Genomic DNA, 22360 nt, shown 5'->3' on the forward strand with positions numbered 1-22360 from the left:
CTCCATTACTTAGATGAGTGTGGAATCAAACATAAATCCTGAGATAAATCTAGATTAGCTGAAAGATTGAAGCTCCATCTCCAGGGCCAACAGCTCCTTCCCCAGGCACCAGGCAGGAGAATGAGGATGCAGAGCAGGTTTGGAATTTGTATTGCAGTAGTGTTCAGGTTGAGATTTCATGTATGCTTGGTGTATCAGATACATGTATAATCATGTATCTGATTGTACAACAAGGTGTAGCCTCTTTCTCTGACAGGCTTGGAGCCTATTCAGTGGGTAATTATGCTCAGAGATGCTGTTTTCCCCGAGTATCTTTTCTTTTCTACAAGGGTGCACTCATTTCTCAGGTTTGCCACTGTTCTATGTCATGTTTCCCTCGAATGCTTCCCTTTTATTTTCCTTCCTGTCAGCTTTGCTGGTATAAAGCCTTTTTCCTTGCTGGCATAGCCCTGGCAATCAGCATCCAGGAGGCCTTTGAAGATGGCACATGGTATTTATATGAACAATTTGCTGAATCAAACAGGGAATCTGTCAGTGCTGTCGCATCTCAATTGCACTGGTTTGTCTATAATGGTACCTGCCTTCCTCCAGCATGCCTCTGATGTTGGATGCAACAGCTTATTATCCCATTTCTTTTGGAACAGAACAAATCTTTGTCTAGAGGCCCCTGTTTTTTAACCAGTGGCAATAGAAGGACCCTGGTTCAAATGAGGCTCCTGAATTTGACATTGTTGAGTTTGGTTTGAGACATTGTTTGTTTGAGACAAGTGCCACCCTTCCCCTGCAGACTGGGGAGAGCTGCTGGCTGTGCCCTGGGACCAGGGTATAAATGGGGATAGCAAGTAATAATCTATATAATCTTGGGGAATCTTGATATGTGGGGCACTGAGAGTTTCTCTAAAATGGAATAGATACTGTGCAGCAGCTCCTTCTCTGAGTGTCTTTGGCACATCAGCAGTACCTTTGTTATGGAGGTAAAAAGGACTGGCATCCTTTAGGTACAGTGTCTCCTTTTTGTGTCCCTTGCTGGGGTTGGAGTCTTCCTCTGCTTTAGACATCCCCATTATCTACTTTTTAACGATCTAGTACAAAGGTCGGCCTCACTTTAATATTTTGGACCACAGAATGAGATCTAGAATATGCCACTTAAAAATTTGGAAAGGATCAGAGATTGAACCTAAATCTGCTGCTGTTCAGTGTCTGACTAGATGTTATTGTCTCAATTGCCAATGAATTGAAGTTCTGTGTGTAATGGCCTGATGAGAGGCCTGTCTGAGCAAAATACCACATTGCCCTGTGCTTGGCAGGTAAGTGAAAACACAGGGCTGCACAGGAAGGAATCCTCAAGGATGTCTGAATCCCATGGGAAGAAGAAATAGTGCTGGAAAATCAGATGGCCTCTCCCCTCTGGACTCTGTGAGTAACCAAACCGTGTTGCGACTGAATTGTGCTGCTGGAGGGATGGTCGGGTTCAAAGTGTGCTTGGGAACACTTGCAGTAACATTTGATTAAGTGCCTTCATTTATTATTATTTATTATTTGTTTGTCCGTTTCCCATCTTGCAGAACTTTCCCCCATTTTGTGCAGACAGGGAGGTGTAAGAGGCACTGTGGCACACATGGCCTCAGAAGCACCCTGGGGAGAAAGGGAGTGATGCAGAGTGTGGTCTATGCTTCATGTGCTTCATGCTGTCTTTGCTTTTAGTGATGCTTCCGTGTGCACACTGAAAACTACATTTAGAAGGTGTATTTTAGCACTGAGATGAAATCTGTGTAAAAGATTGGAGCTGTTTTTCATGAAATTTGGCATTAATCCCCTGTGCCAGTTTTGGGCTCCATAACAGAAGGGTTGCAGTGCAGAAACCATGATGGGGTTGTAAGGGCACAAGCAGTTGTGGTGGGCTTCCTTGTTCAGGTTTCAAACATCAGTGGACATTAATGCCATGAATTCCACATGCTGAAGTTCCCTGTGTCATAGTCCAGCTGAGCCCTGGTCAATTTTGAAATGCCCATGCCTCAAGGAGCCCCCCGCAGAGCATTTTGCTCTGGTGCTGTGTCAGGCCTTGCTTTGGCCTCTGGCTTTATGCTGTTCAGAGCTGTCGGGGCACTGATGCTCTGCATGGGGAAGGGACAGAGGAGCTCAGCTTGAGGAAAGCAGAGCAATGGGTTCTGCTGGCTCTCAGATGGCTCCCAGGGAAGCAGTTGATACAAGGCAGGAATTAGAGATCTCCAGGCTGGAAAGTGAAGCTGTTTGGGAATTATGTCAGGCTTTAGGGAAGGAGACTGTAGTGGTGTTGTCCAGTGTAACAGCTTGTGCCAGTGCTGTTGGTAGGAGCAGCCTGTGAGATTGAACCTGGCCAACCTGACTTGGAGAGTTTGTCCTGTCGCGTGCTGTGTGGAGGGACACAGCACGTCCTGCCTGCCACTGTCCCTGTGCAACAGAATCTTCTTTAGGGTGTGGCCCTGGAGGAAGGAAAACTGCGAACCCCGGCCCTGCTGTTGTGTCCTAGCTTTCCATGTGTATCTTTCTGACTCAGGTTTACTCTGTGGGATTCATTTCCAGAGAGCGTCTGAGGGAAAAACCCAGCCCTGGAACTTTGACAGTGTGTGGAAAGGGGGCCACCTGTGCCCACGTTCTGTTTTGACATTGGTGTCCAAGTTCCCTCCAGGGAGAGATGGGACAAATTTTCCTTTAAAATAACCTCTAAAAAGCTCCTCTGGAGGGGTTTGAGTGGCCAAAGCTGGTGACACACTGGTGTAGGATGCAGGGCTCAGTGCCTGTGCTCCATTTTGGAACTGCCAGTGCAGCCTCTCTGGATTTAAGGTAAAATCTCCAGCTACTCCCTGGCTGCAGTTGGACCTTGCTGGGATGTTTGTCCTCTTATGAGGAAGGGCCTCAAACACCACAGGGACAGAGAAAGGTGGACAGACAACCACACAGGGATGTGGACACACAGACTCATGGACAGGCAGGTGTACACATACATATCTAGACATGTAAACACACACATGAACACAGGGACATGATACAGCTACACATACACCTGGACACAGACATTGAGATGGACACACACAATGTCACAGACACACACACACACACATGCTAACTGCAGCTAAGTAACAAGTGACCCAGTTAGTTAAGAACTGCTATGTTTTATTTTTTTTTGAAAATAAATAGCTTAGAAATGTACAATCCATAATTCCAGTACTCTAGTGACACTACAGGGGAGATGTGGACTCTTGTTGGGTGTTCAGACTAGGCTTGGAACATGCTGTCTTATACCAATGGGGTTTGGTTTGTTTTATAGCAGCATTTGTAATTGTTTATTAATCCAGCTTCAGGTGAAACTGTTTTCTTGTAAGGACTCACAGCATGGTGTTGTTTGCTGTGATTGAGCCCACCTTCCACCCCCATCCCCACCCGTGGTGTCTCTTTTTATCAGTGTTTAGGTTTGTTTATTGCTGTTTCATTGAACCGTGTGGAAGATGTTAGGAGGAGTCGGACTGATGTGAAGAGATGCATGTGAGGAATGATGAGGGAACTGACTCTAAAAACTGTTCTGAATGCAAAGTAAATATTCCTGTAGCTGCTGCTGTGGTGCCAACAGGGAGTTGGTCTGCAGGCACAGGGCCTTTCCCACTGCTGAAATACCTCAGAGCTCAGGCTGGGGAAGACAGAGGGTGAAGTACTCTGAAGGGTGAGCTCTCCAGACTGTTTCCAGATATCTGAGATAATGTAGTACATTCCTGAAGGATTTCAGGAGCTCCCTAGAATGGAAAAGGATGGCAGTAGTTTGTGAAGCTAGCTGTTACTTCACTATATACCTTCTTGCAATGAACAGTAAGGAAGGGCCTCATCTCAGAATATGCTCTCTTCTATCTCCACATCCATTCCAGCTCCCAAGGGCTCAGTCATTGCCAGTGTAAGCCTGGACACCTCTGCCACTGGGATATTTCCTTCCAGGTGGTCTGTAGAGCTTTGTTCTCCCTCAGGAATGCTCTGACCTGCTTCCTTCCCAGTCTGTGGCTCTCCAGTAAAGTTGGCTTTGGTGTAGTTCTTCACCATCTCCTGAACCTCCATGTTCAGAGCTCTCAACTTCTCCTCATATTCCACCCGTACCTGCTGCTGGAGCTGCAAATGGAGAGTCAGGTCATTCCCACACATGGGAGCCAAGCAGAGAGGCCAGCAGCTCTGGGATGAGCTGTAGGTCCTTCTGGGGTCTGTTTGATCTCTCTCATCCACTTTTGCACCCCCTGGGAATGTGTGGGCTGGGGGTGGCCATCAAGATTGATTCTCTGGGGGTTTGGACTTCTTGTGCCATGGGACAGCCCTGACCCTAAATGTTGTCCTTACCTGGCTTTCTCTCTCCTTGATGGACTGAAGATTTGCTGCCTGTTTCTCCTCCAGTTTCTGCTGGAACCTGCCAGCCTTCTCTGTCACCTTTAAAAAGAATAAATCCCCCTCAGGTTCCAGTTTTATCAGCAAGGGCTTTGGACAGCTCCAAGCTCAGCCTAGCAGGGTGAGCCAGGAGCAGCAGCCTGGATTCAGGGACACTGTGACAGCCCAGCAGGTTGAGTGCACATGGGCACGTGGGACATAGGGACAGACACACAGACATACAAGGGGACACACACACACAGATACATGGATACACAGACTTGCATAAGGACAGACACCTGGACACACACAGGCATGTAGACACAGGGATACATGTATTCACACGCAGACAATCAGGCACAGGTACAGATGGACATGGACACAGAGTCATGACAACACTGATGGAGATGGATACAAAGAGCTGGACACACTCACACAGAGGGACACAGACATGTGTAGGGACACAGGCACATGGACACAGGACATGAACACAAAAATGGGTACACACACAAATGCAGTCACATGGACACAGGCAGACACGTGGATGCAGACAAATTGATATACACAGACAGGCAAACTCATGGTCACATGGACACAAGCAGACACACACAAGGACAGGGACACAGACACAGGCAGACAGATATGGGCAGAGACAGACGGATAAGGATGCGGACATACAGAGGCAGACAGATGGACATGGGCATGGACACATGATGGACACAGAGATACATGGACAGATACAGATGCAGACACAGACATGTGCATATACATGGACAAAGGCAGACACACAGGGACACACAGGCAGACACTTGGATAGACACACAGAAACAGACAAACATGGGCAGACACACAGATGCATACACAGACATACGCAGGCAGACAAATGGGCACACACAGAGGCACAAGTCTCTGAGATGAACACCAGCTGATACATGGACTCACAGACAGATGTGGACACACAAGTGGACAGGGACACAGAAGCACAGATGCACACCTCAACACATCCACCCCCTGGATGTCAACATACAGACAAAGAAACACACAAACGGACACAGACACACATGCAGAGACACACACATGGAAACGGACATAGGCAGAGAGATATGGATGCAGACACACAGACACACAAGCACACAGATAAATGGATGTGCATATGGATACAGACACATGGACGCAGACAGACTGGCACATGGACAGATGGAGGATGCATACACAGAAAATGGACTCAGATGTGAACACAAACACATACAGACACAGGCAGACACACAGACTAGGATACAGAGTCACATACACACACAGGCAGACATAGACAAGTGGACATGTGGACACACACATGGACAAGGACACACACACGTGGCCACAGGCACGGACACAGACACACAAAGACACAGATACAGAAACAGGGATGCGTGCAGACAGATACAGACACATGGACACAAACATAGACAGAGATACAAGGACACGGACACAGACATGCAGACATGTGGACAGACGCATGGACATGGACACACACACATTCCTAGGCAGAGGTGCAGGGACATGCAGACATACAAACACCTGGATACAGCCACATTGACACACAGACATACACACACCTGAGCACAGGGACATAGGCAGGGACACATGGTCACAGATGTGGACAGACAAACAGATGCACATGGACCACCACAAGGACACAGGTGCATGGACACACATTGACACAGACATGAACATACACTCAGGCACAGGCACGCAGAAATACACAGAGACTCCCACCAGAATGCAGACATAGACACAAACAGACCTGGACACACAAAAACACCTGGACACAGACACACACACCTGGACATGGACAAACACATGGACACACAGAAGGACATGCATAGGAGATGGACACGGACACCTGGACGTGAACACACATGGACAGACAGATGGACACTCAGACATATACAGAGACACACAGACTCACACATGCAAACACAAACATTGACAGACACACACAGGCACAGATGGATGTGGAGACAAGCAGACACACAAACACAGGGACACACACCTCCCTTCTGGCACAGCCACATGCACACGTTCAGGGACACAGGCAACACAAAGACACTCCTGAACACAAGGAGAGACAAACATGGACACAAAGACGTGGGCTCATGCACACACAGAAACATACATATGCACAGATACATGGACACCTACATGGACATGCACACAGGAATAGAGTGTGGACACACTCTCACAGACACACAGACATGCAGGGACACAGAGGGACAAAGGCTGGCACAAAGACAGACACCCAGACATGTATAGATGCACACAGACGCACCCACACTTGGACCCACGGACAGATAGACTCAGCACAAAGACAGACACCCAGTCACAGGAACAGACACAGATGAATAAGCATACATGGATATACACACCCAAGGATACACACACAAGGATTCCTTGATATAGAGACACATGGACACACACACACGGATAAACACAGACATACATGGATACACACACACACACACACGAACACAAGTGGAGAGAGACTCACGCTAAGGCAGACACACCCATACACACACACTTGGGATACATGGACACACAAAGACACAAAATATCTCTGACAGGGGTACATGGAAACACACAAACGCGCCCACGGACACACTGGCAGATCACAGACATACATGGACACAGGTGGGCATGCAGACACCTGGACCCACGGACATACACATTCAGATACCCAGACAGTGAGACACAGGGACACATACAGACACAAAGGAACATAGACACTGACCCAAACACACAGACGTGGGCACAACACAGACACATGGACTCAAAATACAGAGGTATGGACAGAGACCCACACACAGAGACTCAGACAGACATGCAGATACAGCTGGACATGTGGCTACTCAGACACACACATGGACACAGATGGACAAATGGACTCAAATGCTGACACTCACTGACAAATGCATATGGACTCAGCTTTGTCTGGCACTGGATCTTGAAAGGGCAGAGCTTTCCCGTTGTTCTGGAGCCACAGGTTACAAATGCCCCTGGTCACCCCCCGGCAGAACCCAGAGCTGCTGGGGCAGCCTGACTCCCCTGAACTCACCCGTTTGACTGTCTGCACCACTTCCTGAATGTGGGAATTGTTAATTTCTTTCTTCAACCTTTAAAGAAAATTATAAAACCCTATAAAATCCAGCTCTTTTCCTTCCATCAAACCCCATTTGTACTAAAACCCGATATAGTACTGATCAGTATTATACTGATCAACAGGTGTGTGACATTCCCACCCTGTCCTACCACAGGGAGAAGCTGCTGTACTTTTAGGAAGGATAAATAAAACACCAAAACACCACTCAGAGTTGGCTGAGCCATAAGGCAAATAACTGAATGCAAAATTCTACTTTTTCATCTTCCAAGTCAGCAGGAGACCCTGCATCCTGCACGGACAGAGCCCAGGAACATCCACCCCGCACCTCTCCTGAGCAGCCTTGTCACTGGTATTCCTCAGCATGGCCTGGACCCGCTCCACTCTCTTTGCCTCCATCCGCTTCTTAATGTCTTTAATGTTGCTGTGGAGAGAAGAGAGGGGATACAGGCCTGTTTACCAGCACCAGACAGCAGAGCAGCCCTCCATCCACAGCTCTCTGGAGCGCTCCACTATCCAGAAACACCAAATGTGGGAGACTGTGCAGCAGGAGGCCTGGCGTCTCAAGGATATTTTAAGTCCCGAATCAGGACATGTCCTGGCCCAGCAGTGAGACAGCACATGCTAAAGGCAAGTGTAAGAAAGAACAAGTGTAAGGGAAATTTTCCCTCCTCCACCTTCCTAGTTTCCAGTCTATCCTCCAGCATCTATGCATGTATCATGTTCCATGATGTCATTCATACTTTAGAGTTTACCTTTACTTTTGGATTTCACAGCTCTTTGCTATGAGAGGAACTGTACTTAATTTATACACAATGTGACAGACACACCCGAGACATTCACTGGATGTCCCACCCTTCTTTCCAATGAGAAACAGTGAGCAATCGCTTCCCTCTTCCAGACCATTCATGATTTACACATTCCTGTCACATTCCCTGTCACATCTGTTCTCCTAGCTGTCCCATTTAATTCCTTTTTGTGCACAAATTCCTCCCCAGTACTGGCTGTTCTTGTTGTTCTTTCAAAGACTTTGAGATGGCACACTGAGAAGGGGACAGCTCTATGCAGATGGATCCAGTGGCACGAGGCTGACTCAATCTTTTTTTTTTGTTTCCCTGTACAATTCCCAAAATCCTTTCTGCCACTTTGGCCACCACAGAGCTGGGAATGGAAGAATATCCACAGCAGGTGAAGATCTCTCACCTGAGAGCCAACACCAGTGCACTGATGGGCTATCGCCAGGATTTTCCATTCAGATTATTTTATATTTATTTCTGCCATTTCATTGCCTGTTGCTCCAGATCTTGAAATCTTTCTGGAGCTTCTCCTAGCCACGGAGATGTGACTTGTACTAATGACATCCTACTGTCAGCAAACCATTACCTGGCTATTCACCTGTTTCCTTAGACTTGCCTGAATATGCTGAATAGCTGAGTAAAGAGACTCTGCCTTGGGACAGGATACAAAAAGAGGCAGTTTTATATGAATTTGCAACTAAAGACTGAGACAGGATTTAATGGGAAGTAGAAATGAGTGAGGATTTTAGCTTCAGGACAAAGTTCTCGCAGGAACAAATGGATACATGCCTAGCTAGAAACTGGTCAATTGAATCTGCCAGTTTGTTTAAATACTGGAGCCAAGATGCTCACTTAGAGTGGATCAGCCCCTGGAAGGGATTAATGTGAGGTCCTGACTGCAAGAGACAGAGGTGACAGCAGTGTATTTCCTATCCTTCCCCATCAGTGGCTCCAGGCTGCTCACTGCAGATGGAACACTGTATCCTGCTTGGTGCCTCCTGGCAGCAACACTGTCCTGGGGATCACAAGAGGCATCTTCCCCCCAAACCACTGTGTGAGATCCCCTGTCACATCCCCTTGCTTCAATTTCTCACCAAAGGAAAAGAAAGCCACCTTTTCCCCATCCCCACTCCCTGGCTGCAGAGCAGAGCTGTGAGATCCAGCAGAAAGTGCTGCCCAGAGCAGAACCTGGCATTATTTGTGAGTCCACTGCCATATTTACCTTTCTGACGTGTCCCGCAGCACGCGCAGCTCAGCTGCCTGCTTCTCCCTGGCCAGCTCCAGGATCCTGGCAACTTGCTGTTTAAGGGATGAACACAAGACCAAAAGGGAACAAACCAGGATAAGACACTACACCCCATCTGCATCCCACTGCATCCAAATCAGCTGTACACCTCCCTGCACTGAATTCCAGAAGCAATAAATTCTGAATCCCCAAGGCTCAGAGTAAACACTGGCACAGAAGAGAGCTCAGCTGTACATGCTGGCCCCACTGTGCCAGTGGACTGCACTTGTCAGACAGGAAGGTTTCATCCCTGGCTCCTCTCCCAGGTAAGAAATCTGATTCCCAGGTGAGCCAGTGCCCAAGTGTTATTTTTCTCTCAGGGTTGCAAGCTTGCAAGAAGCATCTCAAGCCTAAGGTGCACCAGGGAACTGAAGATTTAAGATGTATCAGTGCAAATTCCTTCAGAAAACACTAAAGGGAAAAAGCCTCCCAAGCCTGGAATCAGTCCCCTTTCATTGGAACAGATAGCATGTGCTGGATTTACCATCACCACTATCCCATGGCCTGCACTCTGTCCCCAGGCACCACCATGATTCCTTCTGGCCTTGGCTGACCTCAGCCTGCAGGACTCCCCTCACCTGGACTCTGACTTCCACCAAGTCAAACAGCAGAACACGCTCTGGTGGTGCCACTAGTGAACCTTCACCCCCACATCACCCCAGCTCCCAAGCTCCTGGAGAGGTGGCACCTGGCAAGGTGTGAAGCCACTAAACACTACATTAACTCCATGCTAAGGCATCAGAAGAGCTGGAGCAGATGGAGCATGATGTGCTCCAGGGCAATGCTACTCTTGCTTTAAAAAACAGCAGACATGTAAAAATGCTTCTGCAGGATTTTTAGGGCTTCTAACAAATAAGCTTAATGTTTTCATTCTCAGTTACCTGGCATGGACTTGACAATGCATGTGTCAGGTGTGTTCTGGGCCCACATTCCCAAGGTCAGTTGAGTGAATAACTTGGGATTCTTGGGGCTGTCCCAGGATATGTTTTCAGGTGACACTCACAGCCCTCACCTCGGTAGCATGCTGCTCTTTCTTCCTTCGGATCCGATTGTGGTGCTCCTCCCCAAGGTGGATGAGGTCCATCTCCAGCCTCTTCCTCAGCTCCACGAGCCAGTGGCAATCGATGCTCTCTGCTGCTTTTACAGGATTTGCACTGGTACCACCATCACTTGGGGTCACACTCCTGCAGAACACAAACAGGGGCCATGCTGACCCGCCCTGAGTGAGAACAACCCAGGCACATGCACGTGCCTGCATTGCTCCATCGTCCCGCAGAGAAGGGAAGGCCACATTTCCCTGGGGATCCTTGTTTTGGTTTGGGAAGGTGACCCCCAGGCTGTGGTTACCTCTTCTTCTGTGTTTTCCTTGTTCGTATTGTCCTTTTCCTGCCCCCAGGGCAGGCCAGCTCTGAAAAGAGCCCAGAGTATTTCTGCAGCAGCTCCTCCCTCTGTTTGCTTCCCTTCCATTCCAGCTCCCTCAGCTCCTTCTCTTGCCTCTTCAGCAGCTTCAGGAAGCGTTTCTTCTGCTGCAGTTCAGCAAGGGTGATTGTCTCAGGCTCTGAAACACAAAATAAAAAGGCTCAACAGTGCCAGCTCCTTCCCAAGGCTTGGAGTGGAGCAACTGGAACATACAGCTCCAGCACACGTCCCTTGATCACTACATCCAAACCAGAGCCCCCTCTGTTCCACACCTTGGGATGCCTCTCCCCAGGTACATATTCTGTCCTAGCGAACACTTCTCTTTAGGAATAACTTCTAAAAAAAGCAATGTACATAACAGTTATTTGCCAACATATCCTGAGTGAAACAGGTGCCTTCAGTTCAGTTTTGAGGCACAATTAGGCCTCGTGTTTGCAGGAATTGACATCACACTGCATTTAGGCACCTGGAAGCAGGTGACCAAGATGTTGCACAGGGAGTGCAGGTGTGCTGAAGGAAACCTGTTCTGGAGCCCCAAGATTCCTGGGATTTATTTTTAGTGCTGGCTATACCAGGCAGGGTTGGGACATGTCTTTTTAATTTGGAAATGTAAGATGACATTGGGCCTCAGCCCAGGTGACCAGCATAAGGAGTTACCTGCCATCTGCATTACTTCTAACACAGCTTCATCCTTGGTGAACACTGCTGCTCCTGAAATCCCAAAAGAAGTTCCTGTTACTGTCCCATCTTGGATGTCCAGGTTGGAAATGGACAGAGGAGAGCTCACCAGAACACAGCCTGTGTGAAGGGTGTTGGTGCCAGTACAGAAGAATTAATTAAGCTGATTAAATGCTTGGAAACCCTTGGAAACTTACCTGTGGACCCATTAGAGGGAGGAATACTTGGTTTCCCAGTGAAGCATGCCACCCCGTTAGTCTCAGCAGATGAGAGGTTTGTCTGTGTGCCAGGCCTCTAAAACAAAGACCAGAGGTAAATGAAAACTCCAAGCTGAATCCATGCAAGGTGCTCTAGAGAACAGAATCTGGAAAAACTCACCTCCCCTGAGGTATCCTTGGGCTTCACCAAGCGCTTGTCCTGCAGGTTGAAGAACTTGATGGGGTTGGAGAGGGCAATGGTGAGGTCTGAAAACAGAGAGCAGGGCTTGGCTTGGATAGCAAACAACTCATGGACTCATTTTCCCTGCCCAGCACAGGACACTGTGAAGAAGGAATAGTTTGTGTTCTCTGCCTGTAGCCAAAGCCTCCTTGACAGCACAAGGGAGGGAGGAAGGGAACATCCTTCACCTCAGTCCTAGCCCAAGGCCATGGCTCACAACTGACGTTCAGGGCAGTGAAGTGATTTTGGGAACTCTGCTCCCAAAAGCCAGGGCCAAGTTAAGCTGTGCACAGCTCCCTGCTCTAATTCCAGCCCAATGTTGTATAAACCTCATCTTTTTAATAAAAATGTGATAATCCAAATTCCTCAGGATTTCCCCAGTGAATATGGTTCATTTGTATGAACACAGGGGAGGAGAGAGCAAACATGAGAAGTATTCACAAGACCTCCTGTGGCTGATGCTGTTGCACTCTGGTTTTGGTCATGACAGTTGATCCCTCTGGTGAGGCTTCTGTCATGTCCAGCTCTGACCCTTCTCAGAGGAAGGTCCCCATATCTCAGTACCAGCAAGAACCTCCCTTCTCCTCCAACAGGGAAGAGAATGACTCCTAAAACCTCCCTAAAACCGCTCTTCTCAGCAGTCCCTGAGAGATGTCACCTATTCCCTCAAAGAAACATCTCCCTGCCTCCAAACAAGGGTAGGGCTGAGCCATTCTACACTGGAGCCCGGTACACCTGTACTGCACCTCAGGTGGGAGCCAGGCACAGCTGCAGTGGGAGCCTCCATGCTATTCCCAAGGCAGCGAGGCCGTGACAGGATGCTGGCATGTGCTCAAGTCCCACCCTGACAAGGAATTGAGGGTGCAGCAGGAAAGCACTTCCCAGGCTGGAAAAATGCTTCTGAATCAGAGCGTGGAGGAGGCCAGAAGCACCCCCCACACACATTCCAGTGCTCCCTACCTGCCCAAGCATCTGGCACGTAGTCCTTGATCTCCAGGAACACGAAGAGGGCGGGCATGGTGAGCGGCATGTTGCTCTCGCTGCGCAGGCACACGTGGTGGTAGCCTGGGGCAGAGAGGGGAGGGAGTTGAGCTGGTGGCTTCCTGTCACTCCCTGTCTGCTCCAGCAGCCCAAGGCTCATCTTTACAGGAGGGCATGGTTAGTACATCATGGGATAAAGCCAAGGCTATAACAAGATGGATTTGAAGGTTCTACTGCCTGTGGGCACGGAGATTAAGGAGCAAAGAATGCAGCTGTTTGTATCGTCTTTATGACTCCCACTGGACAGGTGTGAAGGGCACAAAATCTGAAGGAGTTTTCACTGATTTACCTGGGTGCATTGCAATGATGGGAATGATACGCTGGCCAATGAACTTCCCTCCTTCTTCCCAAGCCACAATTTTGAGGGATGCCAACTCAGGCATCATGATCTAAGGGAAAAGCAGAGTAAGGCACCAGTGTCCTCACCTCTAACTCCTGATAGCAGCATCCTCCTCCTTTCAACCAAACAATTCCATCTCTGCTAGGATGGCACTGTCTATTTCTGCATCTTGTAATATAGGAGCACAATTTATCACAGACATCATAGCTGAATGCCCAGAAACTCCACCCAATGCAGGCTTCTCAGCCTTTCCAGGATCACAGGTTACCAAAAGACAAAAACAACAAACCCTCCAAACCACTACTTCCAGGAAGAACTCACTGGAATGAACTGGGATGGATAATTCTGCAAACATGGTAACATTGCTAATAAAGGCTTTTGACTCCCTCCTTCCCTGTATTCTTGTGCCGTAAAATGAACTCAAAATTATTCTGCCAGGAGTGAAGCCTCAGAGGTTTCTGAAAGGAGGATATTTTAGCCAGACAGGTTGAAAATATCTGTAGCTTCATACTGTGCCTGACAGATGAACTGTATAATGTGTACTTGACTTATGTTTCCTGTGCCCTGCAGCTGGACTGGTGATCACTGAATTCCTGGGGAGAGACAGGGAAGCTTTCCAAGTTCTGGCACAACTGAAAACTAGTCCCATTACTGCTCCAGTTTGGCTATTTCTTATTGACAGTTTAACCACAGAAACTCAGTTCCTTTCTGGTGCTGGAAGTTTTCCAAACTGATTGGTCTGAAGAGGGCATCATAGAGGGGAGACTTTGGTGGCTTGTTATCTCCAGAACCACTCCCAGCTATCCATGTCTGTTCTGGGAAATATTGATGCAGAGTTGTTTTGGATAATGTTGTTTGGATATTACCTGAGAGTGTATAAAGCCAGGCCTGAGATCTCCAGAGGGAAGTCCCTTCTGCTGGCACTGACCTCTTCCAAGACAGTGCTCATGGCCATCAGGAGCTTTAAGGATTCTCTGCCTTAATTACTATCCAATGTTCTCACCTTTTCAAAAACAAAAGCCTCCTCTTTCCACACCGGGTTAATGGAGTTGGCCGTGGAGGTCAGTTTGGTTCTGTGCTTGCGCTTGGCATCCCTTGGCAGCCCAAGGAGCTCCACTTCCACATAGGTCTTCACACTGCGGTCCGAGAGGAACTGACCAGAGAGTACCTGTGAACAACACAGAGTTCACATTCTGGGAAGAATAAAACAGAGGGACCCACCCATTCCTTCACCCTTATGTCCCTGTCCCACCCCAAAGAAGCTTTTCTGCTCCAGCTCTTCTTTTACTTTCACCTCTGTTTCTTGCTTCAGCACTTCCTCTCTCCCTCCCAGCACAGCCTTGGCTGCCTCTGCACGGCAGATGCTCATTTTCTATTTTCATGTGATTATGATTAATTTAAAATAGCGACTAGCCTGGGAGTTGCCACAGTAACACTTTCCCACAGGACTCCACGAGTTCATGTGGCACTGAGAGTCCCCCGGGGTGACAAAGGACAGGGTCCCCAGGCTGTACTTGCCGTGACACAGACAGTAGTGGCCACCAGCCCATCAATGCGGTCCACAGAGAAGGGGTCGAACTGCTTGTCGGAGCGCCGCATGAACTCGTGCTTGAGCAGATACCCACACTGCCCATTGAACTCAAACAGGGCCATGTTCTGCTGCATGGGGACATCTGAGAGCAGAGCAACACAGTGAGACAGGGCTGGGAGGGACAGGCAGCCTGTGTGCTATGAGGGAGCTGAAAGCCGCCGGAAGCTTCCAGCCCCTGCCAGCCCACAGCTCACAAAGCCATCTTGAAAACTAATTAAGCCTCTCAGCACCCTACAGGGAAAAATATTACAGCAGCTGTTGTAAGGAAGGGAAGTGGCTTGCTTGCGCTTGCACCTTAAGTCATGGGTAGAACTAAATTAAAACCTGCTTTAAGGAGCACCTGCTATTTTTGGGTGGGAATAAGTAAGTGTCTAAGCTCCTCTGCTCCTTCCCCCTTCATTTTGGGCCTCCTCTGAGTCCATCTTCTGTCTGACACTACTGAGAACACTTGCCTGGTGGCTGCTGCACCTAACCTGCACTGTCATCCTCTTCAGAACCAACCTTGCACTTGCTCCCTTTTGTCTCCTATGCTCTATACTTAATACAGCCCTGTGAGAAAGGAAGAGGGGTAAGGTATAGCTTTCTCTCAAGGTTTTTCTTCTTATGCTGGTCATGCAGCATGGAAAGGCCTTTCCTTCCCGGTCAGGTCAAAATCTTGGAAATAGTGGCACAGACAGGTCAGAGCTGTGGCTGGATGGAGCTCTGCCTCTGCCTGGTAGAGGTAGCACCTTGGGGGATGGGCGCTGCAGGTGCCCTCATGGATATGATTCAGTGTGACACTGTGGAACAGGACAGCCAGGGACAGTGCCCAGACACAGGGTGACAGCAGTCCACATGTATGTGTGGGTGTATGCTGGGTCTGTGCTGGGCATGGAAAAGTGCTGTTGGTCTGTGGGAGATCAAATCAGAGGAGAACAGCACTTTGGGAAAAATCACATGGAATAATGACCAGGAAAATGGCAGAAAAGGAAGAGACAGGGACCAGGAGCACCTGGGGACCAGCAGCGCCTGAGCTCGCTGCTTGGAGGCTGGGGCACACCCCGACACTCACCCATGGTCTGGAAGTTGAGTGCCACCATCTGGCAGCCAACATTCCAGAACATCTGGGGCTGGTAGTTGGAGGAGTCCATCCGGGTGCCTTTGGGGTAAATGCGGCTCATCTGCCACTTGTTGTATCTACAGGCTGTATAGGAAACAAGTCGTGACTGTTCCTGCTGGGCCCTGGGCCCAGCCCATATATTCCCATTATAAAAACTGTTGGAGCTCTGCTACCAAATGCTCAGAGCCTTCCAGACAAGACCCCAGGGAGGGTCAGGCTCCTTACAGTTTTCACTTAAGGACAAGCATCTGGCAGCCTTAACACTGGCTACAACAGGATGCATCCTGTCAAGAATCTCCCTCACACTCCAAACACCCAGTGGCACTGAAAAAAAGGCTGCCCAAAGGATACTCTACAAACTGCATGGGGAACTTGCTCAGTAGATCACAAGCCTTCGTCTCAGTGAAGGAAGAGATGACGTAACTCCGGTTCTTCTCTAGAAACAGGAGATTGCATTTAGGAGCAAGGCACACCCAGTCCCTGTTCTGCACGGGGACCGACGGAGGCAGGAAGCACTTGGCCTGGATTCCAAAGGGACTGAGCCTGACTTACTGGCAGAGACCTCGAAGGAGTTGAATTTGATGGGCTGTATGTAGTTAACCAGGCTGGACATCTCCTCATACGCTGTCACTTCCAGGCCAGCCGTGCCCTGAGCAGAGAACAATCCAAAAAGAAACAGATGAAAAGACTTTCCCTGGAGAGAAACAAACTGCACCGGGGCCTCCCAGTCAGAGCTCTGGTGGCTGCCCTGACCAGAGTGCTCCAGTTTCTCTGGCTTCCCAGTCCTACAGCATGGTGGGCAAGGGCACAGGATCTCCAGATGGCTGGGCAAAAATGGAATCAAGGCACATGGAGAGGTTCCAGGGAAGATGTACAAAGCCCAGGATCTCTTTGACCCCCTCAGAACATAGAGTCTGGGATAAACAGGATAATCGTCCTCTCCCAAGGATAACAGGGAGATGGAAATGGGAAATGGACCTTTTATTCAAGGGAATGCTCAACCCTTCCCTCCCCCTACAGCAGCAGCACTTTCAGTAACAACTTCTCAGACCAAGGCTAAGCCTCTCCCACACCCCCAAGGCAAACAGTTATCTCCAAATCATGCACAGTCAGCAGTAACTCCTCTGCCACATTCTTTATGCTTGCAAAAAAATTTCTCCTTTTCAGTTTTTACTGCAAAATTCTTGTTGTGTGGGGGATGGAAAGTCCCCCACGGGTTCATTCCCCTTTGCACTTTGGATTCATCTCTATTCAAATACGGTGATGCCCCAGAGAAAAATGGAAGCCAGCAAAAATCCAAACAGAAAAGGAGAAGAACCAACAGTGACAGTACCTCATCTGACTGCATCTTTTTAATTTCCTCTTCATCCAGATTTCTGAGCTGTTCATCCTCTTCCTCTGGCTCCTCTTCAGCCACATCACCTGCCCAGACTAAGCACACAGGCCCTCATCAGTGGTATGGATCAGGAGGACACAAACAGGACCTGCACGCTGCTGGCAGTGGAGGGCTCTGCCAAACCTCACCACCGAGTAATGCTGAAACACTGAGGGGAAGAATCCTACGATTTTATTGGCCAAATCAAACATGAACTGGTACATGGGGGATGAACACACCCAAGAGACCAAACCATTCCTGCTGCAGGCTCCCCTCGCACTCAGGAGCAACAATCACTGGGCTGTTTCCCCCCCAAGGTCAGATATACTTGCAGGAATAAATTTCCAGGTGTTCTGCAGTGGTGCTCACCTTGTCCTCACATGACTTCATGTGCTCTTACCATGACAGGGACTGTTCTACCACAGGGGCCCTGAGCCCAGGAGGTGACAGGAAGGGAGGAGGCAGGGGCTGAAGGTTTTATGAATCTCAAAGACCCTCACAGTGAAGAACTAAGCTGTGGTGAATTTGTGGTTATCAGAGAGCTATAAGCAGTAACACATTGTTCCCCTTCCCTCAACCCAAAAGCCACAGTGTGTCAGTGGATCACTAAGGGATGATGGGCAGGTAAATGATCATCTCTTTTGGTTGGACTAAGTGTTCAAAGTATTCTGAAGATTTAATTTCTCTTCCAATTTTCTACTGCTGCTTGGAATAACTGATTTAATGACTAGTACTGGCTTGTCCCAAGTTCACCAAGTATTGAGTGATTTAGAAGGCTTTACCCATCAGTTTTACTAGTCCCCCTTCCCTTCAGGCATACCAGTATCTTCAGCATCCACAGAGGTTGGCTGCTCAGTTTCTGGTTCCATGTTCCTCCCTTTCTTCAAAGAGTTCTGCCTCTTCCCAGACATAGATTGGTTCTTTTTGTTTTTAATCAAGATTTTCCTTAAGAGATCTTTAGGACTTGGCAGAGGAACTCCTGGCTTCAGCTGCAACAGATAAACTTCATCACAGAATTCAACTACTCACCTCTCCTGTCCCCCTGGCCAATTACCACTGCACAGACACATCTCTCAGCCGCTATACTCCAAATTTCCTCCATTTGCCAGCACATCCCACTAGATTAATGCAGATTTTTCCTAATATTTCACCTGTGGTTTCAGACCAGCATTTTGCTCTGCCATGCTGCCTAGCCACCCATCCTGCTAAAAAAAACACCCAGATGGCCTGAAGGCATCCACATACCTCTGGCTTCCCATTCCACCTACTTCTCTCATTATAGCCCAGATCCTCAGTCCCTTGTCAATACTCAAGGCCAGATTTAAACACTGCCTGCAGCAGATTTAAAAAAGATCCCAGAAGAGGTGGCTCAAGACAAGGACATATGACAGACTGCACAGGCAGCAAAGGCCTGTAAATAGCTTAGCTGATCTCTTGAACTGTTCCTCCCCTCATCCCTCTGTTCCTATTGCCTGGACATGGGGCTGGACAGGGGGCAGCTACTGCTGCTCACTGCTTCTTTCCAGCTCTTCTTTGGGTCTCAGTGCTTTCAAACAGATGCTTGGGCCAGAAGCCTCAGCTCTCCCTCCTGTGTGCACCCCAAGGATCTGCCCTGTGCCCTGCAGAAAACAGATCCTGCTCACATATTTAAAACCATGTCTCCTGGCAGGGCAGTTGTGTCACCAAAGGTGTCACTGGGACCACAGAAATACCTGTTGTACAGGTAAGATGAAGACTGAGGTCAAGCAGAGGGGGACCTTTCCTCAGCTATTCCAAGCACTTGACACTGACCTACCCACCTGTACCTGGAAGGGAATATTTCCAGGCTAGAAGCAGGATTAGGCCTTTGCTCCTGTTTCCAAGTGCTGGCAGACAGAGCTGGACCAGTGTCGTGTACGGAACACACCTGGTACTCTCGGGACATCCTGGCCAGCCAGAGCTCAGTGCCCAGAGCCCCTCAGGTGACAGAGTGCTAAACAAGACTTATCCTTATGAACCAGGATCCATGTCCATGGCATTGTGTCTGTTGTGGCACCTCCCAACATCAGGAATAACCAAGGTTTCCAGAAAGGCTTCCCCAGTGGCTTCCTGCCCCAGCTCCCTCATACCGGGTATTTCTCCAGTGGCTCTGTCAGCAGCATGTCTCCAAAAATTGTTCGGCAGTACTCGGCCATCTTTGCCTGCTGCTTGGGCCTAAGAGACATCAGGCAGGAGTGAAGAGGAAAGCAAATGCCCAAAATCAGAGTTTGGCATGAACAAAAGATCGAGATCCATGTCCTCTACCCAGAAAACCATCTCAGCTATGCAGATGTTAAGGTCCCATTCCCAAGCCAACTCCCATGTTCATACTCTGCAACCTGAAGGTAAAAGGCTGCACAACTGTGATCACCCCACTCTGCAGGTTAAGGCTCATCTTTCAGCTCTGACCCACCTTCAGTTGCTTCAGAAACCTCAATTAATGCTTGACTTCAGCTCAGCACCCACTTAAAACCCAGCATCCCTTGCCTGTCTATTTTCTGCTGTGGACACAGCAGACAATTCTCCCAGTCACCAAATACTCACGAGTCCACGTGGTTCTCAAAGGACAGGATCACAGGGTACGGAGATGTTTTAAAAGCACTTTCTGCAATGGCCTCAATGGCATCCTGAAGGAGAGGCCATGGTCAGAGAGAAGCTCAGCAGTCATTAATAACAGAGACACAGCTGACCTCCCACTGAACAGACTATAACTGTGTCTCAGGAGCTCCTTTCAAAGTCACTAAACTTCTCCCATTAAGAAGGTGAGAAGTGTAATCTTTTTCACACCTGCCCAGATTTCCAGCTCCAGAGGATCCATGCTGAGCTAAACTCAACAGTTTGCACCAAAATGAAGCTGAAGATGCAACAAGCTGAGTTTTTGGTTTTGCTGCACAGGTCAGTGTATACATCACTGCATGTGAAAGTGTGCGGCCAGAGAGACAAACCCCTGCCCCAAGCACACTGAACTGGCACAGAAAGGTGTGTGCAGCACCAGATTAAACCACTGCAAACTCTATCCATACTTACCTCTGAACCTGCCCAGTTTTCTATCATTTTTGCTACTTATAAAATCCTTTTGCCTGGTAGCAGAGAGAGCTGGAGTGCTCAGTTACCAGCTGTGCTGACATTTCAAATGCAAATACCATGGAAACCTTCTCAGCATTAATGATGTAAGAAAAAATAATATTTTCCCCAAGCCCCTGTTAAACTGCCATAAACTTTCCACTATTTTCCCTTCTGGTCCTGCTAATTGGTAAAGAAGTGCCATTTGCTCCTTTGCAATTACAGTCCTCTGATCATCCCAAACCCTGGATCAGCCATGACCTCAGCAAGGAGGAGGCTGCCACAGCTGCTCCTCCATGGACCACTGGAAGTCTGTCACAGAAGCCTCAAGGCTCTCAGGAGAAGCCTCAGACAATGCTTTTAAAAGGCCACAGGAGTTGTAGTGGAAGGAAGGACCAGTGTTATGTAAAACCAAAACCCAGCACATGCTGTGTTAGCAGGTTATAATTTCCTTGAGGAATGGTCCCAGGCTTCAGTAGAACTCTGCAATTACAGCAGCTACAAATGCTATTATTTCTGTTCTATCTGTGGTGAACTGCTGTGCAAAAAGCAACAGTGATACCACAGGGCTTTGGAAATAACTGAGTCTGAGGACAATACCTCTGACCTTAAGAACTAATTTGGTTTGTTGTTTTTTTTCCCCCTCACACATAAATATTTTAGTAATAGTGAAGTGTGGGAACTGGGGGGAAGATACAGAAGAAAAATAAAGAGCTGGAAAAAACATCTAAAGCACCTCTACCTGTTGGCAGCAACTGTGTAAAGGAGTGCAGAAAAAAAAGTCAGTGTGATGGCTTTATTGTAACTTGCAAGCTGTGGATAAATGCCCTGTACTGCCTGGCTTTGTGCTGCGCTTCTGAAGGCTGGGGGCTGAATCCTCAGGGAAGCCAGCTGCTCCACAAAACACATTCCAGCACTCAGGTCATTAGGAAGGAATTGAACCCTGCTCTTCCAAAAGCCTTCACTTGAGGCTCTTAGCCATAGAAACCTGATGTAGACCAGAAGATAAACTAATTTTAACTGTGTTTTCTAAAAGCATCCTGTTCACTCCTCTGATGTGCCTCTACCTCTAAATCCACCAGCCTCATGCCACGTTCTGTGCATCCACCCTGTGACACAGCCCTGTGTACACACACTCTGCTCAGCCATCTCTCCATTGGCTCCTGCCTGACTTCCTACATTTCCCTCATCCATCCATCCATCCATCCATCCATCCATCCATCCATCCATCCATCCATTTTCATCCAGCTATCAACATCTCTCCTACTCCTCCCATTCCAAAATTGTACAAACTCCAACCTAGTGCTTATCTGTTCACTTTTCCTTCTACCCACACATTCATTCACTTGTCACCTCGCCTTCAATCTTTTCCTCTCAAACATCCTCAGCCATCTGGCTCCCTGAGCAATCAGTCTAAAAGCAGGCAGGGGAAAGCATCCATGGAGAAAGTTCTTCACTACCTTGAAGAGGATCTCAGTTGTCATGGTGAAGCCGTGGGTGATGATTGGCTCCTCATCCGGGGGCCGGCCCTTCCAGCAGTCCAGCTCCACGCAGCGGCAGCCGGCCAGCAGCGTCTGGCGGTACATTTCGGGAGAGGACGTCCCAGAAAACTGCCCAGCTGCAGGAGAGAGGCTCAGCGGTAGCTGCTCACATAGGACAGCTCCTGCACACACAGGGGCAACAGGAGTCTCTGCCAGCCTTCAGTA

At 48.6% G+C, this 22360-nt stretch overlaps 1 protein-coding gene across 4 annotated transcripts in view; it reads right to left on the reverse strand.

The window, feature by feature from the left end:
- Positions 1 to 3132: 3132 nt before the first annotated feature.
- The window catches only part of PLCB2 (phospholipase C beta 2), a 42412-nt gene continuing 23184 nt past the window's right edge, over positions 3133 to 22360 (reverse strand). For 3 of the 4 annotated variants that reach the window (XM_085580061.1, XM_085580060.1, XM_085580063.1), the window contains 22 exons: positions 22115 to 22272; positions 20136 to 20218; positions 19682 to 19766; positions 18394 to 18562; positions 17532 to 17629; positions 16751 to 16847; positions 16550 to 16634; positions 16151 to 16275; positions 15027 to 15181; positions 14512 to 14676; positions 13458 to 13557; positions 13088 to 13192; positions 12068 to 12153; positions 11887 to 11983; positions 11669 to 11722; positions 10940 to 11150; positions 10605 to 10776; positions 9530 to 9606; positions 7839 to 7934; positions 7469 to 7526; positions 4354 to 4440; positions 3133 to 4131 (listed from right to left, as the gene is read on the reverse strand). In XM_085580061.1, the coding sequence (XP_085436187.1) occupies positions 3859 to 4131; positions 4354 to 4440; positions 7469 to 7526; positions 7839 to 7934; positions 9530 to 9606; positions 10605 to 10776; positions 10940 to 11150; positions 11669 to 11722; positions 11887 to 11983; positions 12068 to 12153; positions 13088 to 13192; positions 13458 to 13557; positions 14512 to 14676; positions 15027 to 15181; positions 16151 to 16275; positions 16550 to 16634; positions 16751 to 16847; positions 17532 to 17629; positions 18394 to 18562; positions 19682 to 19766; positions 20136 to 20218; positions 22115 to 22272 (2636 nt within the window). In that variant the 3' untranslated portion in view covers positions 3133 to 3858. The remainder of the gene's footprint in view (positions 4132 to 4353; positions 4441 to 7468; positions 7527 to 7838; positions 7935 to 9529; positions 9607 to 10604; positions 10777 to 10939; positions 11151 to 11668; positions 11723 to 11886; positions 11984 to 12067; positions 12154 to 13087; positions 13193 to 13457; positions 13558 to 14511; positions 14677 to 15026; positions 15182 to 16150; positions 16276 to 16549; positions 16635 to 16750; positions 16848 to 17531; positions 17630 to 18393; positions 18563 to 19681; positions 19767 to 20135; positions 20219 to 22114; positions 22273 to 22360) is intronic. The other variant, XM_085580062.1, reaches the window with a different exon arrangement.

This window comes from Lonchura striata, chromosome 5, assembly GCF_050655825.1.
Source record: "Lonchura striata isolate lonStrDom1 chromosome 5, ASM5065582v1, whole genome shotgun sequence".
NCBI classification, from domain to species: domain Eukaryota; kingdom Metazoa; phylum Chordata; class Aves; order Passeriformes; family Estrildidae; genus Lonchura; species Lonchura striata.